Source organism: Oncorhynchus clarkii, chromosome 2 (genome assembly GCF_045791955.1).
Source record: "Oncorhynchus clarkii lewisi isolate Uvic-CL-2024 chromosome 2, UVic_Ocla_1.0, whole genome shotgun sequence".
In the NCBI taxonomy this organism is placed as follows: Eukaryota; Metazoa; Chordata; class Actinopteri; order Salmoniformes; family Salmonidae; genus Oncorhynchus; species Oncorhynchus clarkii.
In genome coordinates, this window is record NC_092148.1 from 47099333 (window position 1) to 47123532 (window position 24200).

At 41.0% G+C, this 24200-nt stretch overlaps 2 protein-coding genes across 3 annotated transcripts in view; one reads left to right on the forward strand and one right to left on the reverse strand.

Annotated features, from left to right (window-relative positions):
• On the reverse strand, positions 1 to 12452 carry LOC139368543 (ADP-dependent glucokinase). Of its 2 annotated transcripts, none has more exons than XM_071107560.1 (8): positions 12112 to 12452; positions 10230 to 10455; positions 9850 to 10075; positions 8709 to 8771; positions 8357 to 8477; positions 7977 to 8173; positions 7767 to 7865; positions 1 to 7521 (listed from the first exon to the last, which is right to left on the reverse strand). In XM_071107560.1, the coding sequence occupies exons 2-8, from the start codon at positions 10439 to 10441 to the stop codon at positions 6955 to 6957; spliced, it is 1485 nt and encodes a 494-aa protein (XP_070963661.1). In that variant the 5' UTR covers positions 10442 to 10455; positions 12112 to 12452; the 3' UTR covers positions 1 to 6954. The 2 variants fall into 2 exon arrangements, with proteins under 2 accessions (XP_070963661.1, XP_070963670.1); XM_071107569.1 differs by having other exon boundaries at positions 1 to 7518; positions 12112 to 12417.
• The window catches only part of LOC139368557 (potassium inwardly rectifying channel subfamily J member 11, like), a 25445-nt gene continuing 13271 nt past the window's right edge, over positions 12027 to 24200 (forward strand). The window contains exon 1 of the mRNA XM_071107587.1: positions 12027 to 12257. The gene's annotated coding sequence lies outside the window, so the exon portion shown is untranslated. The remainder of the gene's footprint in view (positions 12258 to 24200) is intronic.

Genomic DNA, 24200 nt, shown 5'->3' on the forward strand with positions numbered 1-24200 from the left:
AATAGGAGACTTTATTAATATAAAAACATTTCCAAACTTAAGATGTCAGTTGAGTTCCAGTCTTAACATCAGATGACAAAAGAAAAGGGAATCCAATAAGACTTTGCATAATGGACACTAATTCACAAAAGTCTGAACAATTCTTGAGTAATAATTATTTTATATTTTAGAATAGATTTTTAATAAATAATTATTGTACTCATATGTTCAAGGTCCACATGATTGTGGTGAGAGTACAGTGTATTTCCATACAACAGATTGTGCCCATGATTAACATTATGGAGTCAGCTGTACGGTTGTAGACAAAGTTTAAGACAAATTCCTGATTTTCTCACTAAAATTCTAAGCATATCACTGACACACAAAAAATTATTTGATCTCTAAAATTCACAGATGATTTCCCCACATATTACACAGCTACTTGTAATGGAAAAATTGATTTCCATACTCTGCTAATCGACAAACAATGTATGTACATATGGGGTATTTTGTGTATAACTGCCCCATTATCAAGGGCTCAGTCAACTGAAGCTGTATTTGATCTTCAAACCAATACTATATTTTAAGAGAATGGTGTCTGATTTATTTGTGAAATATTTACAAATTATAGGGCTGGTGGGTGGGGGGGGGGGGGGTTGTTTTAAGATGGTCATACCAAGGATCATTTAGTTATCTGATATAGAATTTTAGGACCCATTTAGGTATCAATATATTAAAGCTAATTTATTTTTTTGGGGAAACTTACTGCTTACTTACTGCCCATAGCAACGCATTGAATAACAGATTCAGACTCAAAAGGAAGTTTGTTTTAAAGTGTCTGTCCTATATCTGAAATTATATATTTTTTTAAATTCCCATATTTAACTCTTTTTTTGGCACTAAACTACTTCCATATATATTTCCATAAACATTTTAACCCCATAGAGTCGATGTCCGCGCCCCCGCGGAAATCTAATCAACATAATAAAAACATACCCATCAAATTCCGTGTTTTAAACTAAAGATGTTTTTGTTGTTGTTGCATGGTTTGCGTCTCAATCCACCGCATACGCCAATGACAGCCTTCCACATCTGCGGGGGAAGGTGGCTGAGCTACAGCAGCGTTTGTCAGACCATGAAACATACCAAAAATCGGTTTTCTCACAAACATCTGTAGTGTCCGAACGGTTTGACCTACAAACTAATATGACCACTCTAAGGAAAGGTGAGACTCTCACGAACATGTTGGTTGTTTTGCTCTAGAACACTTACAAAACTTGTTTGAACGTAGCCCAGTACCAGTTGAAGTAAACTCCAAAAGGAGGTCTAGTTGTTAAGTTGCAGTGTTTCCGCCTAATGAGCTAGCATAACTGTTGCTATCCTTGACAGTAAGACATGGGTGTTAATATGAAATTACATCAAATAGTCTAATTTTAAAGTGCTGAAAACTCAGTAGAGCTACAAATGACTAAACTAGACACGAACAAGGCAGAATGCTTCTTTAATGATACCTGGTAAATACTCAATTATCTTTGGAAAATTAGTAGTAAATAACCTATGCTCGCATCTACATCTAGCCACTGCACCTTGAATATTGTTGTTGGTGGTAGTATCTGTTAGCAGGAAGTAACCACGATATGTATGATGTCATATTGCCGACTAAAATTTGTGAAACCTACTTATGCATATAAAGGTGTGGTTGATGGCAGCTACACCCACATTTGATCATAGCTCCATCCAAGGGGCAACATCCTCAATTATGAGTGTCAATCAAACGGTAGGATGTGAATTTATCGAACAAAAACAACAGATGAAATCAGCAAAGGAAGTAGGCATATGTCTCACCAGCCTCAGAAGAATGCCCTGAAAACCCTAGCAACCCTTGAACTGTATTACCAAACCATTGTACCTAACATTTTCACTGCAATGAAAAGGAATACTCAATTTCTTACTAAATGCATATTTACAGTCACTATTTCAACACAAAGCTGTCAAAGAAGACTGGCACATTCCCATAATCATACAATAAAGCAGTAGCTTGGTCAAGCAGACGATATAATTAGGAATTAGAATACTAGAATGGACATGAACCTTCTCATGACAGTATAAAACATCAGCCATTTTGGTAAGGGAGTTGGTCAACCATGGTCAGCCAGTGCTGTGATAAGAGCAGGGGAAGCTGTTGAGGGGAGGATGGTTGGTGATTGATACCATTCCATTCAAGCCATTACTATGAGCAGATCCTCCCCATTTAAAGTGCCACCAGCCACCACTGGATATGCTATTGTGTAAAACAATGAATTTGAAGATTATCTGCACTGTATTTTTGTTAGCTAGCCAACCAGTTTTCTAATTAACATTCCAAACAAACAATGCAGTCAATCCACAGCCATACACTGTCTGAAATCAGTTGATGATATGAAGTTCTCATATAATAACACTCACAGCTTTCCAAGAAAACAAAAATGTGGACATTTATGGTCGGTTTACATATCATAGAGGTTATTTATACAGAACATTGGAATAAAACCAGTATAAACTGTATTTATAATTATGACAGTATTTTAGGTTGACAATTCTATTACACAATTTCTGATATCGCATGCCTTTTATGTTCCTGCATAGGTACAAGCAGGAAACGCATCACCTATGCCTCTTCTGCCATTCATTCGAAATATATGCGGTATAAAGGTCAAATGTACTCGACCAAAACAATGGAATTGCCATGGAAACGCGTGGGGGGGAAACAAAGTCTCCTCATTGACCCCCAGCAACATTAGTCTACATTTAGGCAATTGTTTATGTGTATTTCACACTATTCTGAGGTAAAAATCTGAATATAATGCTTGTATGGATGCCAACCCCAACACGTTCATGTCATCGTTACCGATCAACTGCATTACAGTTAAAAACGACCCACTACCAACAATGATTTCTCTATGCTAACCAGTTTATACGAACGGGAGTTCGCATTTAGCAGTCACTTCTAAACCTGAAAAGGGACAGCCTCTACATACAGCAAAAACAGCCAAATGTATCAAAATCGGACTCAAGTAAGGACATTGTGGGCCTGTTACAATACATAAATCATGACGGATTTGAAGAATCTCCAAATTGTTAGATCAGATTTGTTGATTGTGCGCCATTCTGGTCAATGGAACGTCTGCGTTCAATTAACATGAACCCATTTCCCGCAACTAGAGTGGTTTGGATTTCTCCCTGACCAAAATGGCTGCCATTATCATACCATTATGGAACTTGGAGGGTTCATGACATAGGCTCTCTAGTAATTTAATAGGATCTATATGAAGCAGACTGACCGCTATGCTCAAGTTTCATTTAAGTGAAACAATGTGAGCTATCATAAGCTTTGTCTGGTTCCACCAGGCTAAGAAAGCAATGAGATTCGAGACAAATAAGTTCTGCATAGCTTATGATTGCTCTGTTTTGTACCATCCCAATTCTCAGTTTCGCAACAACAAAGCAAAAATGTACCTTGGGCATCAAAACCCAAAAAAATATTTCCAGTTCTTTATAGCAGTAAGGTAAGTGATGTTTGAGCATGGATGGTGCGTTCAAATACTTTTAAAATGGATCTTTCCTCTACTTAATTACTCCAAGGTCACAATTGATGTGAAACCAATAAACATAGCATAGCGGTATACCAAGACGTGGAAATGATGGGCTCCATCAGTTACCAGGAATTATTAACATGTTGAATTGCCCATGTGACATGTCCTACATAGGATAAACAAGACAGCCCTAAATCTTTACAAATTAGCTGGGGGGGAAAGCAGCAACTCTGAATATTAATATTATATAGTATTCTATTGCTTGACTTTACATAGTGGCTGGACACCACACAATCTGCACTTGATGCAGTTGTGAGTCAAGGATGGGCTTGGAATGCTTGTGTACGTCCGCCATTGTGGACTGGAGATTAACATAGTACTTTCCGGCTGCGAGGTGGATGTCCTGACAGCAGCAGAGTAGACTACACAGCCGTAGAAGTACATCTTTGCATTATTCATTGTATCATTCAGTCAGACTGGCAGAAGCTAGAGCAAGCAGCTAGCCAGAGGACAACAGCAAAGTACTAGATCATACTCTCGTCAGATGTGCTGAAGCACTACTGGGTCTGCAGACTTTCAGCACAGTCTGCTGTGTGCAATGTCCAACAGCACCCTGTCAGTAACAATCCGTCTTTGTAGGAGTTTTAACAAGGGGCTTCATTAGTTGCAGTGTAACAGGTATAATTTACATGTTTACTTGTAAAGTTGATCAAAATAGCTGAACAAAAAGTGACAATTCACAATAATATGAAGTATTTCATTGGCACACTTCACCCCTCAAAGTCTACTTGACCCAGTTGTGAGTCAAGGATACAGATGGGCTTGGAATGCTTGTGTACGTCTGCCATTGCGGACAAGAGATCCAAATATTATTTCCGGCTTAGGTGAATGTCATGACAGCTGTAGGAGTACAGCTTGTGTGTGCTACTGACATTCAAAGTATTCAAACAGAGAGTGACAGGGCAAACAGCTAGCCAGAAGACAGCAACCAAGTACTAGAATAGATAGCAGTCTCATCAGATGTGCTAAAGAGTTACTACTGCAGCGTTTCCCAACCTCGGTTTTCGGGACCCCAAGGGGGGTGCACGTTTTGTTTTTTTCATAACACTACACAGCTGATTCAAATGATCAAAGCTTGATGATTAGTTGATTATTTGAAACAGGTGTGTCATGACGGAGCAAAAACCAAAACGTGCACCGAGTTTGGGAAACCCAGTCTGGATGAGCAATCTTCCATACCAGCCTTGTCTGCTGGGCGTGTCATAGGACATAGTCCTCCATAGTCACAACCCTTCCTACTGCACTTTGTGTGTATTGAACAGGTCCTATCAACAGGTCCTATCATCTGTATGACATGGAAACTTGTAAAGGCTCCATTAAAAAAGGGGACACTTTAAGCTTGAATGAAGCCCTAAACTATTACCCCTTAATTTAAGTAATAAGTTATCGCGCCAACCCAAAATAACATTTGTTTTTGCTTCATCACTGTTTTCATTGATGGATTAAATGTATTCATTTGGCCAAATGAAAACTAAATGACCAAATCCCCACAGAAAACTGTCTGGGTGGTTAACTTCTAGCTCCTGCCCCAGTTTGCACAGGTGTTGTATTGATTGTAATGAGGGGATGTAGTTGTGAGATTCTACTACTTTTTTTACATTCAGCATCACTATGTCAAGGGAAATATAGTATACGTTTTGAAAACATACTTGTCCACAAAAAGTGGTCTCTAGGCACAACTTACCCTAAGTGGGTGATGATGCTGGTAGGGCAATGTTAAATTCATGGATGGGAGTGTGGTATATTGTATATGTTAAATGTATGCCTACATTGATATAGATCTCTCTGTTCAATACCACTTACTATTCAATTTCTTAAGCAGTTGTCTGGGACACAGAAGTAGTTTTGATGTGCCAAATCATAGGCATGCTCTCTGTATTTGAGGCTACTAAGCCCATAAAACTGGTCCGCAAGATTCTTGATATGTTTAGCAAGTCAGACTCCATGTCGTCAGATAAGACCTTGGTCACATTCCCCTGCTCAGACATTGCATGCATCAACCAATGTTTGCGTGCCACATCAACGGTGTCATTGACTGACAGATTGCTATAACATGTGTATATAGCTGATATATAAAATACCTATCCAGATCTGCCAGGTAGCAGCAACACCTGTGCAGAGGAATGAGCCTTGTGTATAATGCCTGGTGGTTATTGATATAGTTAAATCAATATTTATGCATAAAAGCTTTTCCACCACCATTTCTCACATAACACATTTTATAGACACAAAAAGATCCCACCTTGTCTGTCATATTTTGTTTTGTCGACATTTGGAAAGTTTACTAAGAAATGTGGTTTTCCATCAGGACTGTCTTTTTTTTCATACGAGTTCATATGCATGACACATTGCTAAAATACTATGCATATTGTGCATAAAACTAACCAAATAATCATAATTTGTATGGGGTATGGTAGTGATTGGTTCAATTTACCTCGAGGCAAACATTGACTATATTAGCCCATATACTGTAGCTACAAGGATGCACTTAAATGCTAGGTTTAGGACCTCATATTGCAGCTTATAGAAACGGAAACTGATGTATAAAACAATCTACTTTGGTTTAGATACAAACATGAAACCTATAACAGAAATTAATTTGACAGTGAAAATGTTTTTGTTTTTTTTACCCTTTGGACCACTTTTTCCATGTGGTTTCTTCCTTCCCAGACTCCATGAAATTATGACCTGTTCCTAAATATTTGGTCACATGATACACAAAATGTATAGTTTCCTAGAAACAAGGGGTGGCTCAACTAACCATTTGGCTCAACTTACCCCATTTTCCCCAACTATAGTGCTTGGATGAGGGAGCTTGTTCTGAACAGGGTCAACAAGAAAAGATTATTGAAGGAAATTGAACTAAGACTCAGCAAGATGATGTGAAAATAAACTTCCAAAAGAGTGTGATGCAAGAGGCTGAACTCATTGGCACTGTTCAGCATCTACATATGTGCACAGGAGGTTGCTCCTCTATTGTGCAGTGTGAAAGCTCAAACCCTGTCTGAAATCGCACCGCTACTTATGGAGACCATATCGCTGAATGTTTTTCCATTTCCCCCCTCCAAACCAAACTGACAAGCAGCTTTGGCATTGTCTTTGTACACAAACATTTACATAGAATTTTCACAAGGCAAATTAAATCAGAGGTAACCCAGCACAACTCCTTGGAGTTACAGAAATGGCTTAAACTGTGCCCAGTGCAAAATACTTAGCTAACCAAGGATCAGAATTTCAACCCAAGAAAAAGCTACAGTACAGGTAAAGACATCACTGGTTGGTTGGGGAGATATGGTGCACACCACCATACAATAAAAGAACAAGAGTGCAACAAAAAAGGACCTCACAAAAATGGTAGCTGTGGCCTGATCTCAGAGTATACGAGCCCCTCTGCTGAGATGGCGTCCCCAAGCCCTACTGTCCGGAGTGGCTGCTTGCAGACCAGCACGGGTGCAAGGTGAAAGGTCACGTTGCCACGGTGCCAAACAGTGACAGGCTCAGTTGGGTTCAGGGACAACTTCTCTCTAGGTTCGCCGTGGGAGCTGTGGAACTCCAGCGGAGCTCTAAGGACCACCTTACTGGCATCTATGCTTTGGAGGCCGCAGGCCTGGATGCTGGCCACACGGGCCCCTGCTGCCACGGCGGCCACCTGGTTGGCCCAGTGCCCGTCCACAGTGGCAAGGACATGGTACGCCAGAGTGTGAAAGTGGATACGCGTGAGGTCAGCCTCCGACTCGGGATCACTGCGTCCATGCTGCTCAAGGACCCACAGGAGGATGTCACTGACGCGGCCTACATCCGGTATGCCCCCCCAGGAGGCCAGCTCAGCGTGAGGCCCTGTGCCGGCCTGGGAGAGGAAAAGTAGCTCCTGCTCATTCAGCCCGATGGATGTCACTATGGGCATGACCTGCTAACAGAACACAACACCAAATTGTTTATTGTATGCATCAGCTCCAATACATTACTTTATTACGCAACGCTATAATCCACTTTAAATTGACATTGCCTATTTTGACGACATCACAACGCCAAAATATGATCAAATTTGATAGAAATCCCGATTTTAACCAGACTGCCTTTTAAATTATACAAAGATAAAGAATATTAAGTTCTGCCAAACTTGTATTTTAGATACTGTTAAACCTACACCTTTACCTCTTGCATGATGCTGTTCATGTAGTCTTTGTCAGTCATGCTTGCTAGCTCCAGGTGGACGGGGACCGCATTGCGGACGTCAGAAATGGCCGCCACTGCCTGAAAAGGTTCAAGCAAACCATCTCAGTCTATACAAAAGTTTAACAAAACTCTGGCGAGAAACCTAAATGCAATATACTATTGTGCTGTTGTTTGTGCTTTGCTACGGACCTCTTTGAGCCTTTGCTCCCACATCTGCCTCCCCTGGCCCTCCATCATGTGCAGACCGGACAGGACCACCAGGTCTGGCTGGAACTCATCCAGGCTGGCCACGAACATCTCCAGTGCTCTCATCTCCCCATTGGACACGTCATGGGAGAAGATGAAGCGGTTGGCTTGGGGAGCCCGTGTCGCACCCCACTGCTCCCCTAGATAGAGGCGCAAAAGGACAGACTTATGCATTTTCTACAAATATTTTGATAGTGGCCAACAGTGTAGTTAGGCTACCAGAGGTAAAGAAATACAAATAAGGAATGTCCATTAATCACCTAGCTATTAAAAGCTTGTGAAACCTATTTTTAGTTGTCGTTCAGGTTGCCTTTGGTCCTTACCTGCTTTGTACTCCAGAATTAGGTGATATTCATCAGTCTCCTGCAAGGACTCGGGGGGTACAACGATTTGCTCGTCCAGCATCTCATGTAGTTTAGGCCCAACAGGCCCACATAGCAGAACCTATTAAAAGGCAGAATCATCCACCGTCACTGACTTCAGTAATATAGACGTAGGGGACATTTCAAAAGTTAAGCAATGTCCTCAGTTCCTTTTAAACAAACTGCCACAGTTTCTCAGTGCCAAAAAAACACAACCCTGTGCAGATAACCATTCAACAGTGGCTGAACAGTAGAAATGGTACAAAATGTATGCATTCTAGTGAGGAGTTTGAGATTAAAAGTGCTAACCTACCATCAGCTGAGGGTATGTGGCAAGTTTCTGTCCAATGAGAGCAGCATTTCCTCCAACATATAGCTAATTAGTGACAGAGAGCGAGGGAAAGAGAGAGGAAGAGATAAAAAAATTAGTTGAGGTTTATCAGTGAGTCTGATAGAAAATGCCATCATAATAACCACAATTGCACCAAGAGATAGCCCAGCAGTGAAATGATTAATTACCGTTGATCACGTAGAATTAAATTTGACACAGACACTCAAACCTCTCTGGATGGAACCTTTATTCAAAAGGAAAAGTGCTTCGTCTTCAGGGGGGTGAAGCCAATTACAGATGCCAAAAATACATGTGATATCAAACTTTCAGGGTGAGCTTGAACTGATTTTTTCAAATAGACCTACAAATTTATCAGTCTGTCTGTGGAGACATAATTCCTTTGTCTGCTTTGCTCCCAACCTCACACAATTTATTTTGCCAGTTTCTCTTCCACGTTGTATTGCCTGGTTCAGGATTTGACCCAGTAATCTTCCGGCTACTTGTCCCCACTCTCTAACCTCTTGACTACCTACTGCCCCTTCACCTATTCAATCATGTTGGATTGGTGATGATTACCTCAAGTACAGAAAGGATGATGCATTTCAAATGGATACAAAAACTTGAATTAGGCTACGTTGGTTTCTGTTAGTGTTAACTATCTGATGTATAGACCATGAGAGTGTGAAACCAAACTAAGGGTTGGGTGATATATTGTTGATCTGACCATAGGAAATCCTTGTGATACTGTTTTGCTTATACTGCTGATATTTTAGTTTCAGTCATTTAGGTACAGGATGAGGCTTGATCAAGATTAGATGTGAAGTGTATGCTATCTAACAGTTTCCTGTTATTGTGGCCAACTGAAATTCACAAACGCTGTTCAGCTCTCATAGTTGATGAATAACCATCAAAAACAGGTATTCAGACAATCCTGTCATGTCAGATCAGTGATTAGGTCCATTTAAAAAAGGGGCAATGAGCAGTTGCTATATCCATTTTTGGACTCATAAGTTAATGATATGTACCCATTGATTTGTGAAGAAAATAACTTATATAACCTTGTTTCAGGATCATAGCTTTCAAAACCCTGATATAAAAATGGGGATAAACACTGTTAACTTGCCTGAGCACCAGGGTACTCTGCAGCGGCCCGTGCAATCCTCTGGAAGACTTCTTTGTCGGTGAAGAAACGCTCCGCCGCGGACCCCCTCTCCATGTAGTGGATGAAAGCCTCTTTCAGGTCCTCTTTAGAGTGTAACACTTCATGGTCACGGCCCAACCCAGGATCCACAGCCAAAGCCTGTAGCAGCCCTATCCCCGACACCACAACATCCACACATGCATTCACCCTAAATGGAGGAAGCCAGAGAAAAGGTAAACACGCCGAATACGCACTACCATTTCACTTGGGAAGTTCAGTGTTTTGTTGGATGAATGATGAAAACCAAAACAGCAAACTCTAAATCATGACACCATGAATGCTTAGTTGTCTCTGAAACTCACCCTACTGCCACTCTGCCCCACTGACTGGCGGGGGCCGTTATTAGGGTCTCCCAGGCAGTGGAGATAACCTGCTCCAAGGTTGGGTCGCCCTGAGTGGATGGATGAGGCAGGGACAAGTACTGGAGAACTTGTTCAGGCAGCTCAGGGTTGGTGTGGTAGAAGTATCCAACGGCCAAGGCCAACAGGGCAGCTCCCGCAGCCTTCCGCCACATGTTTTCTCAGACTTCTGAAATATGAGTGCAAACACACACATGCATAACACTACTGTAAAGATACTTGCTAAATGTACACAAGTCTTCCCATCTGTCATTTTGCAACATATGATGCTAAGTTTTGCATTGTAAATCAAATCAAATTTTATTTGTCACATAAACATGGTCAGCAGATGTTAATGCGAGTGTTGCAAAATGCTTGTGCTTCTAGTTCCGACCCTGCAGTAATATCTAACAAGTAATCTAACAACAACTACCTTATACACACAAGTGTAAAGGAATGAATAAGAATATGTACATAAAAATATATGAATGAGCGATGGCCGAACGGCATAGGCAAGATGCAGTAGATGGTATAGAGTACAGTATATACATATGAGATGAGTAATTATTATATAAATTATTATATAAAGTAACATTATATAAAGTGGCATTGTATAAAGTGGCTAGTGATACATTTATTAGATACATTTTTCATTATTAAAGTGGCTAGAGATGAGTCAGTATGTTGGCAGCAAAATGCATAATACCTGCAGTATTTCTGTATTTTGAAAGTTATACATCTTAAATTTGATTGCTGACATGAAAAACATTTTGGGTCTCTATATCAAGAACCGACTAACGAGACAAATTTCGCTGCCATTTCCTGGTTCCGAAGATTCTAATAGTTCGCCTAATTTAAGTTCTTGACAAAGGAAGTATATTGTAGAAAATCATTGTACCATATAAACAGCTGTAAAAATATTTTCAATAACCAAAAATATTGTATTTTCTGCGGTTTGATGCTGGTGTACAAAAGTAAGACGCAAAAACTAAACTTACGAACTGGAAGCATAGAATAGCGCACATAATACAGATCTGACGCATCTTAAGACGTACTTTCAATGAGAATTACAGCTCTATAACTCACATTTCTATTCGAATTTGGTCGGGTCGCCCAAAAAGTTACATATTGTAACTTTAACAACCTGCTATTGTTTTTGTGTGCGCGAAAATAAAGCTGTCTGAAAATGTAATAAGCAGTGGAATTGCAATGGATACGCACAAGACTCTCACATAGTGACAAATGAACTAGCTAGCTGATGTGCGAAATGACTTTACAGCTATCAAGGTTAACAGGCTGAATCATGGTAGCTAGCTAGCTGGTAGCATCAAAGTTAAACAGGGTGATGTGTCATCGTTGCATTAACTTCCATATTATTAGTAGCTAGCTAACTTTAGTTATCCATTTGTAAATCACTTTCAGACATGGCTAGTGTGGCAAAAGAGGTTATAATTAGGACGAACGGCTAGCTAGTTATCAATGAAGTTTTTGACGAGTATCAAATGTTAGCTAGCTTGATCAAGCTGGCTAGCTCACGCACTCCAATGGAGCTAAAAAAGCTACAAAAATTGTTTCTAGTAAGCTGACGTAATGCCTCCACGGTTTGGTAACGTTATACCCAACATACTGACAACCACTGTCAAACTTGCGTTATCTCCATTCAAACATTGCTAGTTTGCTAGCTAGCACTGTCAGCATCCTATCAAATATATTTGTTAGCTAGCTAGCTAATTTAGCCAGCTTGCTTGACAACTTTTAAGACAGACCCAATCAAAAACATGATTGGTAGCTGACTTATAGCTGGAAACAACTATAGGCCTGGCTGGGGGAAAAAAATGTTACGAACCAGGATAAGTTGGGTTGAAATTAGGGTCTGTCTGTAGTGTAGATGATGATATCCTGGAACTTGGTGTTCAGACCTCTGAGGTATAAAGACAGTTCAGACCCGGCGCCACGTCTGAACTCAAGGGCAGAGCAGTAGGGGAGAGTGGGGTAAGTTAAACCACCCTTGTTTCGGCTTCTTCTTGTGAATTTCCGGCCGACTAGACGCTTTTTGGAATATTGCTGCATTTCTCAGTTCTGGATGTGAATTCCACATTGGTACGAAACCAACAAATAAAGGGGAATGGGAAAAACTTACATTGCACCACCATCTAACCCTGCACCTATACACCATCCACCAGGGGTGCAACTTTGGTTTTAGTAGTGGAGGGGACATAACATTATTATTATTTTTATCCAGTCGGATAAACACTCCACACAGCTTACCCCAACTCTTGGAGGTATCCGCATGGTCCTAAAGCACACCATTGCCAAGTTTTGTATCACATTACAATGATACATCTGGTGGAGGGATGCAATTTCAGAATGTGGGGGGGACATGTCTTCTCCCGTCACCAGTGAAAGTTGCTCCCCTTACTATCCCCCACAAACCAACCACCTTATCCCATTTCTTGGCCCTAAACAATCCTACACCAGGCCAATAGCCTGGAAGGATGGAACTCCTTATCTCAAAACTTCCTATAGATATTCTGCACAAAAGTTTCTCACACCCAAATATTTTTCTGCTGCTGCAACTACCACATCTATCTTCTGTGATTTCGGCTCTATCAGTGCAGTGAAGTTTGTCATGTAAAAATCTTCCCAATCGTTCTGATTGTGACATCATGTAACATTTCTCACAGCATGCACATATTTTTGTGTGGATGGCTGAGCTCCTGTGGATGTCTCTCTCTGGACCTTGAAAAACTGTTCTGTATGAGTGGTGATGAAGGCCAAATATAAACCTAGGCAACAGTACCACCATGTGGCTGTCGCCTACCAGTGAACATCTGACTGACGTGATACCAATGCCTCACTAACTTCTGCGTGACGCCTGCGTGAATCAAATTCCCTACGATTGAATGTGTTAGCAACATGTCGTCATACCAATGCTTTAATAACATATGCAAGTTAATAAGTTATAAGGTGCATCGTTTATATTTATATTATTTAAATCTCAACCATAAATGTTAGAAACGTACAGTTTTTCCAGTGCAAGTCAACATTCCAATGTAGCCACATTGAGCTATTGTGTAGCCTACGGCTTGTGTATTTCTGGTTATCACGGCCATTCTATAGGTAATCTGGCTTTCCCTCAACACCTCATGGGATGGTACGTTATCTCGCAGACTGTGTTGTTACCAATTCCCAGTACGACAGACAACCAATAAGAGTGATGTCAATGACTTTCACTCAAATAGAGGAGTTCATAGAATTTCCCAGAGGGATCCTGCTATCCGGAATCCTTGGGATGTCCCTACCTCAATCAAGTAGAGATGTAAAATGGTTAAGGTAAGGGTTAAGTTTAGTGTTAGGTAAGGGCTAGGGTTCAGGGTAGGGACATCCAAAGGAATCCGGATAGTGAGAGACGGGCACGGCATTTAAGAGCTCGGCGGCGACACAAGACATTTAATGTTTTTTATTTTTTATTAGAAATAACAATGGCAAAAAAAATGTTATCTATGGTGGTTGTCGTGACTTGACTTCTAACATTTATTTGAAGACTGTTATTTATCTAATCAACCTAAAAATGTTTAATTGTTACCTGATTTAAATGAATCCTGTAGCAATTAACTCATTGGGATCTGGGGCAACACGAGAGTGGTTCTTTAAAGTGTTACCATCTCCCGAATTAAACTCTAAATGTCTTTACCTATCACATCCATAAACAGTTAACTTATTAATCATAACCTCATATCATATCATCATTCTGAACAGTCGTAACCTCCTTGCATCTGCAAAAACCTGAGCTTTACTTAGGATTCAGTACTACACATATTGGTTTAATTGTTTATTTACTAGCTGACTAGCAAGGTAACACAGGATAAACATACACACTTAATACGTTAAGAACAGGTCCCTAGCGGACAGAGAACAATATGGCTGCTTGTTACAAAAGATATTGAAAGGGCGAGAGAGAGAGGGACAGAGACACTTAACGTTGGTACATTTTAGAAACTACTCTCACTTATAGCACTCCTAAATGAACCGCGGCCCATTTGGAGTAAGAAATCATGAATGTATTTATGTGAAAATCCGTCGTTTCTCTCGGTGGACAGGGCTTTCTTGGAAAGGGGGTTGGGCCTTTTCACGGCACGCTTGTAAGGCTCTGATTGTCCAAGAGGGGTTTCTCTGTTGTTCTCCTAACCAGTCGTTCGGCATCCGGTGACTTGTCGTGTAGTCCTGAACTTGTCGTTTAGTCCTGAACAGAACTACAAGTTTAATCACCTCCAATCTCTTCCATTTGCTTTGGAAGATGCTTCTTTGAAGATAGGCTAGCCAGCCGTGTTGATGGTTCCCAGTGGGGTGATGAGAGTAGCGTACTACGGTGGTTTGAGCAGAGTAGCATGATTCCACTTCAATTCGCTTTTCTAGATACTTTACTTAGGACAGCTAATCAGCCGTACCAGTGATTGTCCGGGAGGTGACTTTATCGCTCTCTACCTTGTGTTGAGATTCAGAGTTGAAACCACTTTAAACGTGAGCTGCAGCTCCAAGTCACTCTGGTCTGATATGTTATTTGTTAACCCATCATTTTATACAGTTCAATCTAAAGGAGCGGTTTCGTCAGGCTGGCATGCTCTCTGACCTCACTAAAGGGGGCGGGGACAACTTACTGTGCACAGTTATAGAAACGGTTTCCTCTTATAGTTTCTAAAATCACATCCCTCTATTAACAAAAATACTTTCATCATTTTTCATATAGCATGCACAATGCAGAGGATGGAAACTTCGTACATGTAGTGTGTATACTTTTCAAGTTACAGTATTTCCTTTATAACCTTTTTTATGACTTCACAAAATAACATCCAAAATGACAAAAGTGTTATTTTTAGGTCGCCTCTGACCATTCTCTGTGGTCTATGTTAGAAATATTTTTCCAGTAGTTACTTTTGAACTTGTTAGAGTTTTGGCGGGAAAAGTCTTCTTAAAAGTGTTTCACAAAGTTCTTGGTATATGGAGGACTATGAGTGGCACTGCCATGCCTCTGTTGTGTTTGACTTAACGAATCCAACTTGTTTTTCAGTGTGTTCATGTTTTAATCTCATTCACACATTTACAGCATATAATTCCAAAAATAAACGGTCAGCTACTCTAGTAGTGTGCAGCCTTATTTTCCCCACCAAAACTAAGTGTGCAAGGTTGATTCAAATATTTGAGGTGACCAGGACATGAGTGTGCCCTAACAGGGTGAGGTCAGAAAGTAGCCCGTGGTGGCTCTAGTTCTTGCACAGCTAGCTTGCACAGCTAATTCATAATCATTATCAGTTCTACTAGTCCCCACTAAGGAGCCCCACCATCTACAGTGGGGCAAAAAGTATTTAGTCAGCCACCAATTGTGCAAGTTCTCGCACTTGAAAAGATGAGAGAGGCCTGTAATTTTCATCATAGGTACACTTCAACTATGACAGACAAAATGAGAAAAGAAAATCCAGAAAATCACATTGTAGAATTTTTAATGAATCTATTGGCAAATTATGGTGGAAAATTAGTATTTGGTCACCAAAAACAAGCAAGATTTCTGGCTCTCACAGACCTGTAACATCTTCTTTAAGAGGCTCCTCTGTCCTCCACTCGTTACCTGTATTAATGGCACCTGTTTGAACTTGTTATCAGTATAAAAGACACCTGTCCACGACCTCAAACCGTCACACTCCAAACTCCACTATGGCCAAGACCAAAGAGCTGTCAAAGGACACCAGAAACAAAATTGTAGACCTGCACCAGGCTGGGAAGACTGAATCTGCAATAGGTAAGCAGCTTGGTTTGAAGAAACCAACTGTGGGAGCAATTATTAGGAAATGGAAAACATACAAGACCACTGATAATCTCCCTCGATCTGGGGCTCCACGTAAGATCTCACCCCGTGGGGTCAAAATGATCACAAGGTGAGCAAAAATCCCAGAACCACACGGGGGGACCTAGTGAATGACCTGCAGAGAGCTGGGACCAAAGTAACAAAGCCTACCATTAGTAACACACTACGCCGCCAGGGACTCAAATCCTGCAGTGCCAGACGTGTCCCCCTGCTTAAGCCAGTACATATCCAGGCCCGTCTGAAGTTTGCTAGAGAGCATTTGGATGATACAGAAGAAGATTGGGAGAATGTAATATGGTCAGATGAAACCAAAATATAACTTTTTGGTAAGAACTCAACTCGTCGTGTTTGGAGGACAAAGAATGCTGAGTTGCATCCAAAGAACACCATACCTACTGTGAAGCATGGGGGTGGAAACATCATGCTTTGGGGCTGTTTTTCTGCAAAGGGACCAGGACGACTGATCCGTGTAAAGGAAAGAATGAATGGGGCCATGTATCGTGAGATTTTGAGTGAAAACCTCCTTCCATCAGCAAGGGCATTGAAGATGAAACTTGGCTGGGTCTTTCAGCATGACAATGATCCCAAACACACCGCCCGGGCAACGAAGGAGTGGCTTCGTAAGAAGCATTTCAAGATCCTGGAGTGGCCTAGCCAGTCTCCAGATCTCAACCCCAAATCTTTGGAGGGAGTTGAAAGTCCATGTTGCCCAGCAACAGCCCCAAAACATCACTGCTCTAGAGGAGATCTGCATGGAGGAATGGGCTAAAATACCAGCAATAGTGTGTGAAAACCTTGTGAAGACTTACAGAAAACGTTTGACCTCTGTCATTGCCAACAAAGGGTATATAACAAAGTATTGAGATAAACGTTTGTTATTGACCAAATACTTATTTTCCACCATAATTTGCAAATAAATTCATTAAAAATCCTACAATGTAATTTCTGGATTTTTTTTTCTCATTTTGTCTGTCATAGTTGAAGTGTACCTATGATGAAAATTACAGGCCTCTCTCATCTTTTTAAGTGGGAGAACTTGCACAATTGGTGGCTGACTAAATACTTTTTTGCCCCATTGTACAATGCCTTCAGAAAGTATTTATACCTCTTGACTTATTCAACATTGTGTTGTGTTACAGCCTGAATTGTTCTCACACACAGTACCCCATAATGAGAAAGTGAAAGCACATTTTTGCAAATGTTTTGAAAATGAAATTTACTTAAGTATTCACACCTTTGAGTCAATATTTTGTAGAAATACATTTGGCAGCGATTACAGCTGTGAGTCTTTCTGGGTAAATCTCTAAGAGCTTTCCACACCTGGATTGTGCAACATTTGCCCAAATTTATTTTCAAAATTATTCAAGCCCTGTCAAATTGGTTGTTGATCATTGCTAGACAACCATTTCCAGGTCTTGCCATAGATTTTAGTACATTTAAGTCAAAATTGTAACTTGGGTACTCAGGAACATTCACTCCAGTGTAGATTTGGCCTTGTGTTTTAGGTTATTGTCCTGCTGAAAGGTGAATTAATCTCCCAGTGTCTGGTGGAAAGAAGACAACCAGATTTTCCTCTATGATTTTGCCCGTGCTCAGTTCCATTCCATTTATTTTTTTTATCCTGAAAAGCTCCCCAGTCCTTAACCATTACAAGCATATACATAAAATATGGAGCGTGGTATTGGATTTGCCCCAAACATAATACTTTTATTCAGGACAAAAAGTTGCTATGCCACATTTTTTGGGTAGTTTTACTTTAGTGCCTCGTTGCAAACAGGATGCATGTTTTGGAATATTTGTATTCTGTACAGGTTTCCATCTTTTCACTCTGTCAATTAGGTTAGTATTGTGGAGTAACTACATTGTTGTTGATCCATCCTCAGTTTTCTCCTATCACAGCCATTAAACTCTGTAACTGTTTTAAAGTTACCATTGGCCTCATGGTGAAATCCCTGAGCGGTTTCCTTCCTCTCCGGCAACTGAATTAGGAAATATGCCTGTATCTTGTAATGACTGGCTGTATTGATACACCATCCAAAGTGTAATTAATAACTTCACCATGCTCAAAGGGATATTTAATGTCTGCTTTTTCTATGTTTAGCCATCTACCAATAGGTGCCCTTCTTTGTGAGGCATTGGATAACCTCCATGGTCTTTGTGGTTGAATCTGTGTTGAAATTCACTGCTCGACTGAGAGACCTTACAGACAATTGTATGTGTGGGGCACAGCAATGAGGTAGTCATTCAACAATCATGTTAAACACTTATTGCACACAGAGTGAGTCCATGCAAATATATTATGTGACTTGTTAAGCAAATGTTTACTCCTGAACTTATTTAGGCTTGCCATAACAAAATGGTTCAATTCAATCCATTTTAAATTCAGGCTGTAACACAACAAAATGTGAAGAAAGTCAAGGAGTGTGAATACTTTCTGAAGGCACTGTATGCTGCAGTGTTACCCAGAGTAGAGGGTTCAGGTATATGCCCATTTTCAGTGAATACATAATGGTCCATGTTAGAAAAGACACTACTTAGTAACCAAGTCATTATTACTTGACCCCCCACAACAACAGCTTCCCAAGCTCCGAGTGTTGCAGCCCCCGACACCTCTCCATAACCTGTATATGTATATGTATGTGTGTACAGTGCCTTCGGAAAGTATTCAGACCCTTTGACCTTTTCACCATTTTGTTAAGTTACAGCCATATTCTAAAATGGGTAAATTAATTTTTTTCTTCATCAATCTACACACAATACTCCATAATGACAAAACAGATTTTTAGAAATGATTAAAACACAATAACAGAAATACCTTAGGTCGAAAGGAATTGTCTGTAGAGCCCAGAGACAGGATTGTGTTGAGGCACAGATCTGGGGAAGGGTAACCAAAACATTTCTGCACAATTGAAGATCCCCAAGAACACAGTGGCCTCCATCATTCTTAAATGGAAGAAGTTTGGAACCACTCTTCATAGAGCTGGCTGCCCTGCCAAACTGAGCAATCCGGGGGAGAAGGGCCTTGGTCAGGGGAGTGAACAAGAACCCGATGGTCAGTCTAACAGAACTCCAGAGTTCCTCTGTGGAGATGGGAGAACCATCCAGAACGAAAACCATCTCTGCAGCACTCCACCAATCAGGCGTTTATGGTAGAGTGGTGAGACGGAAGCCACTCCTCAGTAAAAGGCACGACAGCCCGCTTGGAGTTTGCCAAAAGGCACCTAAGAGTCTCAGACCATGAGAAACAAGATGAAACCAAGATTGAACTCTTTGGCCGGAATGCCAAGCATTCTGTCTGAAGGAAACCTGGCACCATCCCTATGGTGAAGCATGGTGGTGGCAGCATCATGCTCTGGGGATGTTTTTCAGCGGCAGGGACTGGGAGACCAGTCAGGATCAAAGGAAAGATTAATGGAGCAAAGTACAGAGAGACCCTTGATGAAAACTTGCTCCAGGGTGCTCATGACCTCAGACTGGGGCGAAGGTTCACCTTCCAACAGGACAACGACCCTTAGCACACAGCCAAGACAACGCAGGAGTGGCTTCGGGACAAGTCTCTGAATGTCCTTGAGTGGCCCAGCCAGAGCCCGGACTTGAACCTGATCAAACATCTCTGGAGAGACCTGAAAATAGATGTGCAGCAACGCTCCCCATCCAACCTGACAGCGCTTGAGAGGATCTGCAGAGAAGAATGGGAGAAACTCCCCAAATACAGGTGTGCCAAGCTTGTAGTGTCATACCCAAGAACACCCAATGCTGTAATTGCTGCCAAAGTACTCTAAGCGCCCAAGTGGACTTATCTATGCAGCAGAATACCACACTTAGGCACCACCTGAAAGAACTCCAGAACAGTCACGCGGTACAGCGTGACTACTCAGCAAAGCAATCAAGCTCACATCCGGAGCTTGGTACACAAAGAAGTGAAGACGACAGAATGTTTCAGACTTTACCTCTCTCAGGTGCCCCTTCAGTCTTTTCCTTTTGGCCATTAGGCACCAAATACTATGGCGTCTCCTCGCCAACAAAGCCAAAGCTTGGCTTTGACTCTTGGCCTTTCGGCCCAAAATTCAAAACAGGATGAAGACAACCCTCTCCGTGCACTTGACGAGGAACACCTTGAGGGGGGTTGAGGCTACGTGCAACACTGTACGAGGCTGCCCGATCAGGAGACAAATCAAGTTGTAAACTTCCCCACAAGAACAGAGAGGTGCGTGCGGACAAGCCCCTCGAAGGGTATAACCTTAGAATACACCTTGAGATATCACTGAGGTGTCACTGAGATTTCAACACGTGGAAGGGAATCTCCAAAACACTCTTCTGATGGTTAACACACATGCTGCTAATAAATAGAATCCTCCATTCAGGAGGAAAGTTATTAGAAGTCATGAACCATGATCACACCGCATACGACTGGTTCGGTGCTTATAGAGTACTTCCGTCGTGAGGTTAGCTCCTCCGTGGATAGCATAGCTATGCAATAGACTCATTCATACCTATTGCCACTACAGTGGTGTAAGACACATTGACTAGTAGTAAAACCACTACAGGTCCCCTTGGCATAAGGCTTGAGGTCGGCACCGATTCTTACTGACACACAGTCATTGACATGGAAATGATCTGATGACGTCAGACTCATTCTGCCCAGGTTGCAGCCTTCCAGGATACTTGGTTTTCTTGCCCTTGACATGTGCGCTTGTGCAAGCATAAACACACATGCCCAATGTAACATTTAATGAAGATTTATACTAGGATCACTTAAAGGTCTGAGCAAAATAACGGTTTTGGTAGTTGATAATAGACCCTGAAGCCCTTTGACTACAGCTATATTAATCGCCAGTTTCTCCCCAGAGGTCCATAGGTCATCCTTGTAGACTGTACGAAGCTAGTGCATTACAGCTGTAGACTTATCATGTAGTTATCAACTTAGGATAGTGCCCTAAGCAACACACCGCTAATTAGGATCGCCCTAGATATACAAAATGCCATGATAGAGTCATTCAGCCAAGACTGTGGACGTATATAGAAGAGATGATTAAGGTGTAGTAACTATATTTTGTATATCTTTTTTTTCTTTCTTTTTTTTTACACTTAGGAAGTGATAAGACCACCAGTTAGTGCCACAATGCTGCTCATTTGGGGGGGGGGGGGGGGGGGGGGGGGGATGTAATGATGTATTGCATGAGTGTTGTGCATTATTAACGTCTGTCTAAGTTACTGCCTAGATCCACCAACCTGGACAACCGGATGACGGATCCAGAACGATGATCCACAAACCAGGACACCCTGTGGTCATTCTTGTGGTGGGTTGCAACTTGCAGAATCCTTCCAAGATTGAATCCACCAGAGGGGGACTGTCGTGACTGTCCTGTGAGGCTCCAAATAGGTCAGATCAGCGTTGCAATAAATAACTTAAACCAGACCCCCCCGCCTCACCCCACAGAGGGGGGAGGAGGGAACTGGTGGGGGTTAACACCTCACACCCTGTGGTAAATCAAGGACAGAATACTCAGACATCCCTCTTCAAATTCTCCCAAGGAATGTGCTTAGTTTTAAAGACAGAATAACACAATACAAAATGTACAAGGGCTACTTATATGCAGGCAAAGGTGTTTGGGTGTAATCATGTTGGCCATATTGGATTCAGAATAAAATGTGTTTACACTAACAGTCTCTATAGTGTGTTTTACACACTACTGAAAATATTTCTCATTTACACAATTCATATTTAGATGTGATTTAACCTTCACTAATGTTATTATGGCAGCCATATTGGATTTTGGATGCCAGCAAACTTGATTTGAAAAGTTTTGGAAAGTCTATTGAACACTCATCATGAATATTCATAGTTGAATATTGTATCTGTTTACAGGTCTATATTTCAAATAGACATGAAGATTTCCTAATGCTGTCTGTGTATCTAGATCTGACAACTGACTACTTGCATTCCAAATTTGAGCAATATCAGATGTTGCATGTAGAGTGACCATGTCCCGGATTGTGCGGGACAGTCCCAGATTTTGGCCCTTTATGCCTGCAACCAAATAATCATGTCCCGCATTTTATCAACAAATTCAAAAACCACCAATTTAGAAAAAAAGGTTTGTCCCTTGTTTCAGTCAGACATTCCAACCTGTCTCTTGCATTCATGTTGCACTTATGAAAACACATATATCATAAAGATGCGGTACTGGTGATGTTAAACACTTCTCAAATCGTTGTTGAGATCTGATATTAAATGCAACGCAAGATGAGAAGTAAGCCAATGTCATAGGCCTGTTACCAACCAATTTTTCTCTTATACTTTCAGGCTAAATTCCAAGCTACACTTGGGGAGGACAGTTAGGCCTCCTGACAACGTACAAAAAACATGGTTCTGATCAAGAACTACACTGAAAGATATAAGTTAATTTCGTCAAACTTGTGAGGCTCTCCATGCTCATTAGTTGTTCATTAAACATATTTGCTGCTACGAATTCACTCAATCCCATTTTAAAAGGCTCCCATCCTAACTGTTTGACATTCCCTGAGACCAAATAGAAATGTTGATCAAATATTCCCATATTTTGCCAAATATTCCCATATTTTCATAAAACAGGCACACATGTGGTCTCTTGTTTCTGCATCACCAAAACATGTGCAAGGAAGGCATGAAAGCCAATTTATGCTTGATGCAAAAAATTTGGTCATTGACACCGTATGGATGTGTGACCAATTTCGGAGACTCTGGAGGCACGCGGAGGCCAAATTGAGATTCGTACCGCATCACTGTTACACCAAAAACACCACCTCATTTACAGTGGTATAAAGTACTTAAGTAAAAATACTTTAAAGTACTACTTAAGTCGTTTTTTGGTGTATCTATACTTTACTATTTATATTTTTACTATTTATATTTTTGACAACTTTTACTTTGAAAATATACATATTGTACTTTTTACTCCATACATTTTTCCTGACACCCAAAACTACTCCTTACATTTTGAGTGCTTAACAGGACAGGCAAATGGTTAAATTCACACACTTATCAAGAGAGCAACCCTGATCATCCCTACTCCCTCTGATCTGGCAGACTCACTAAACACAAATGCTTAGTTTGTAAATTATGTGCTGGAGTGTGCCCCTGTCTATTGGTAAATCTAAAAAACAAGACAATTGTGCCATCTGGTTTGCTTAATATAAGGATATGAAATGATTTATACTTTCTTTTGATACTTAAGTATATTTAAAACGAAATACTTTTAGATTTTTACTCAAGCAATACTTTACTGGGTGACTTTCACTTTTACTTGAGTCATTTTCCATTAAGGTATCTTTACTTTTACTTTTATGACAATTGGGTCATTTTTCCACCATTACTAATTTCTTATGAGATTTTATGATGGTTAGCTGAATAGTCCCAAAAAAATGATCATGCTGCCAAAACTCAACAGCGTGGCACTAGGCAGAATGCGCTTGAATTTAAACAAAATACAGGAATTCTATATTGCTTTGTTAACACCATCTGCTCTAATTTGCTCACAAAACAGTAATGCAAGAAAATCTAAATGCATATGCAAATGCTGCCAAATATTTGTATTAATGTAGACTACACTGTCCTGCGAATGTCCTGCAAAATCATCCCGTTGTCCCGCATTTGGATATTTTGAATGTGGTCACCCTAGTTACATGAGCTTATGTGGTCCACCCCCCCCCCCCCCCCCCCCCCCCCTCCAGCCAGGTCCACCCCCCCCTCCAGCCAGATGCGTACAAAGCTCTCCCTCGCCCTCCATTTGGTAAATCCGACCACAACTCTATTCTCCTGATTCCTGCTTACAATCAAAAATTAAAGCAGGAAGCACCCGTGACTCGGTGTATAAAAAAGTGGTCAGATGAAGCAGATGCTAAACTACAGGACTGTTTTGCTATCACAGACTGGAACATGTTCCGGGATTCTTCCGATGACATTGAGGAATACACCACATCAGTCACTGGCTTTATCAATAAGTGCATCGAGGACGTCGTCCCCACAGTGACTGTATGTACATACCCCAACCAGAAGCCATGGATGCAGCTTTGATATGTAGCTTTGATATGCA

What these genes read in the sequence shown, in the direction of transcription:
- LOC139368543 (XM_071107560.1), bottom strand. Translation starts at nt 10,441, where the DNA reads ATGTGGCGGAAGGCTGCGGGAGCTGCCCTGTTGGCCTTGGCCGTTGGA. An exon ending in CCACATACCCTCAGCTGATG is followed by an intron (nt 8,478 to 8,708) that starts GTAGGTTAGCAC and finishes GCCTTTTAATAG; the next exon opens with GTTCTGCTATGTGGGCCTGT. An exon ending in GGGAGCAAAGGCTCAAAGAG is followed by an intron (nt 7,866 to 7,976) that starts GTCCGTAGCAAA and finishes GAACCTTTTCAG; the next exon opens with GCAGTGGCGGCCATTTCTGA.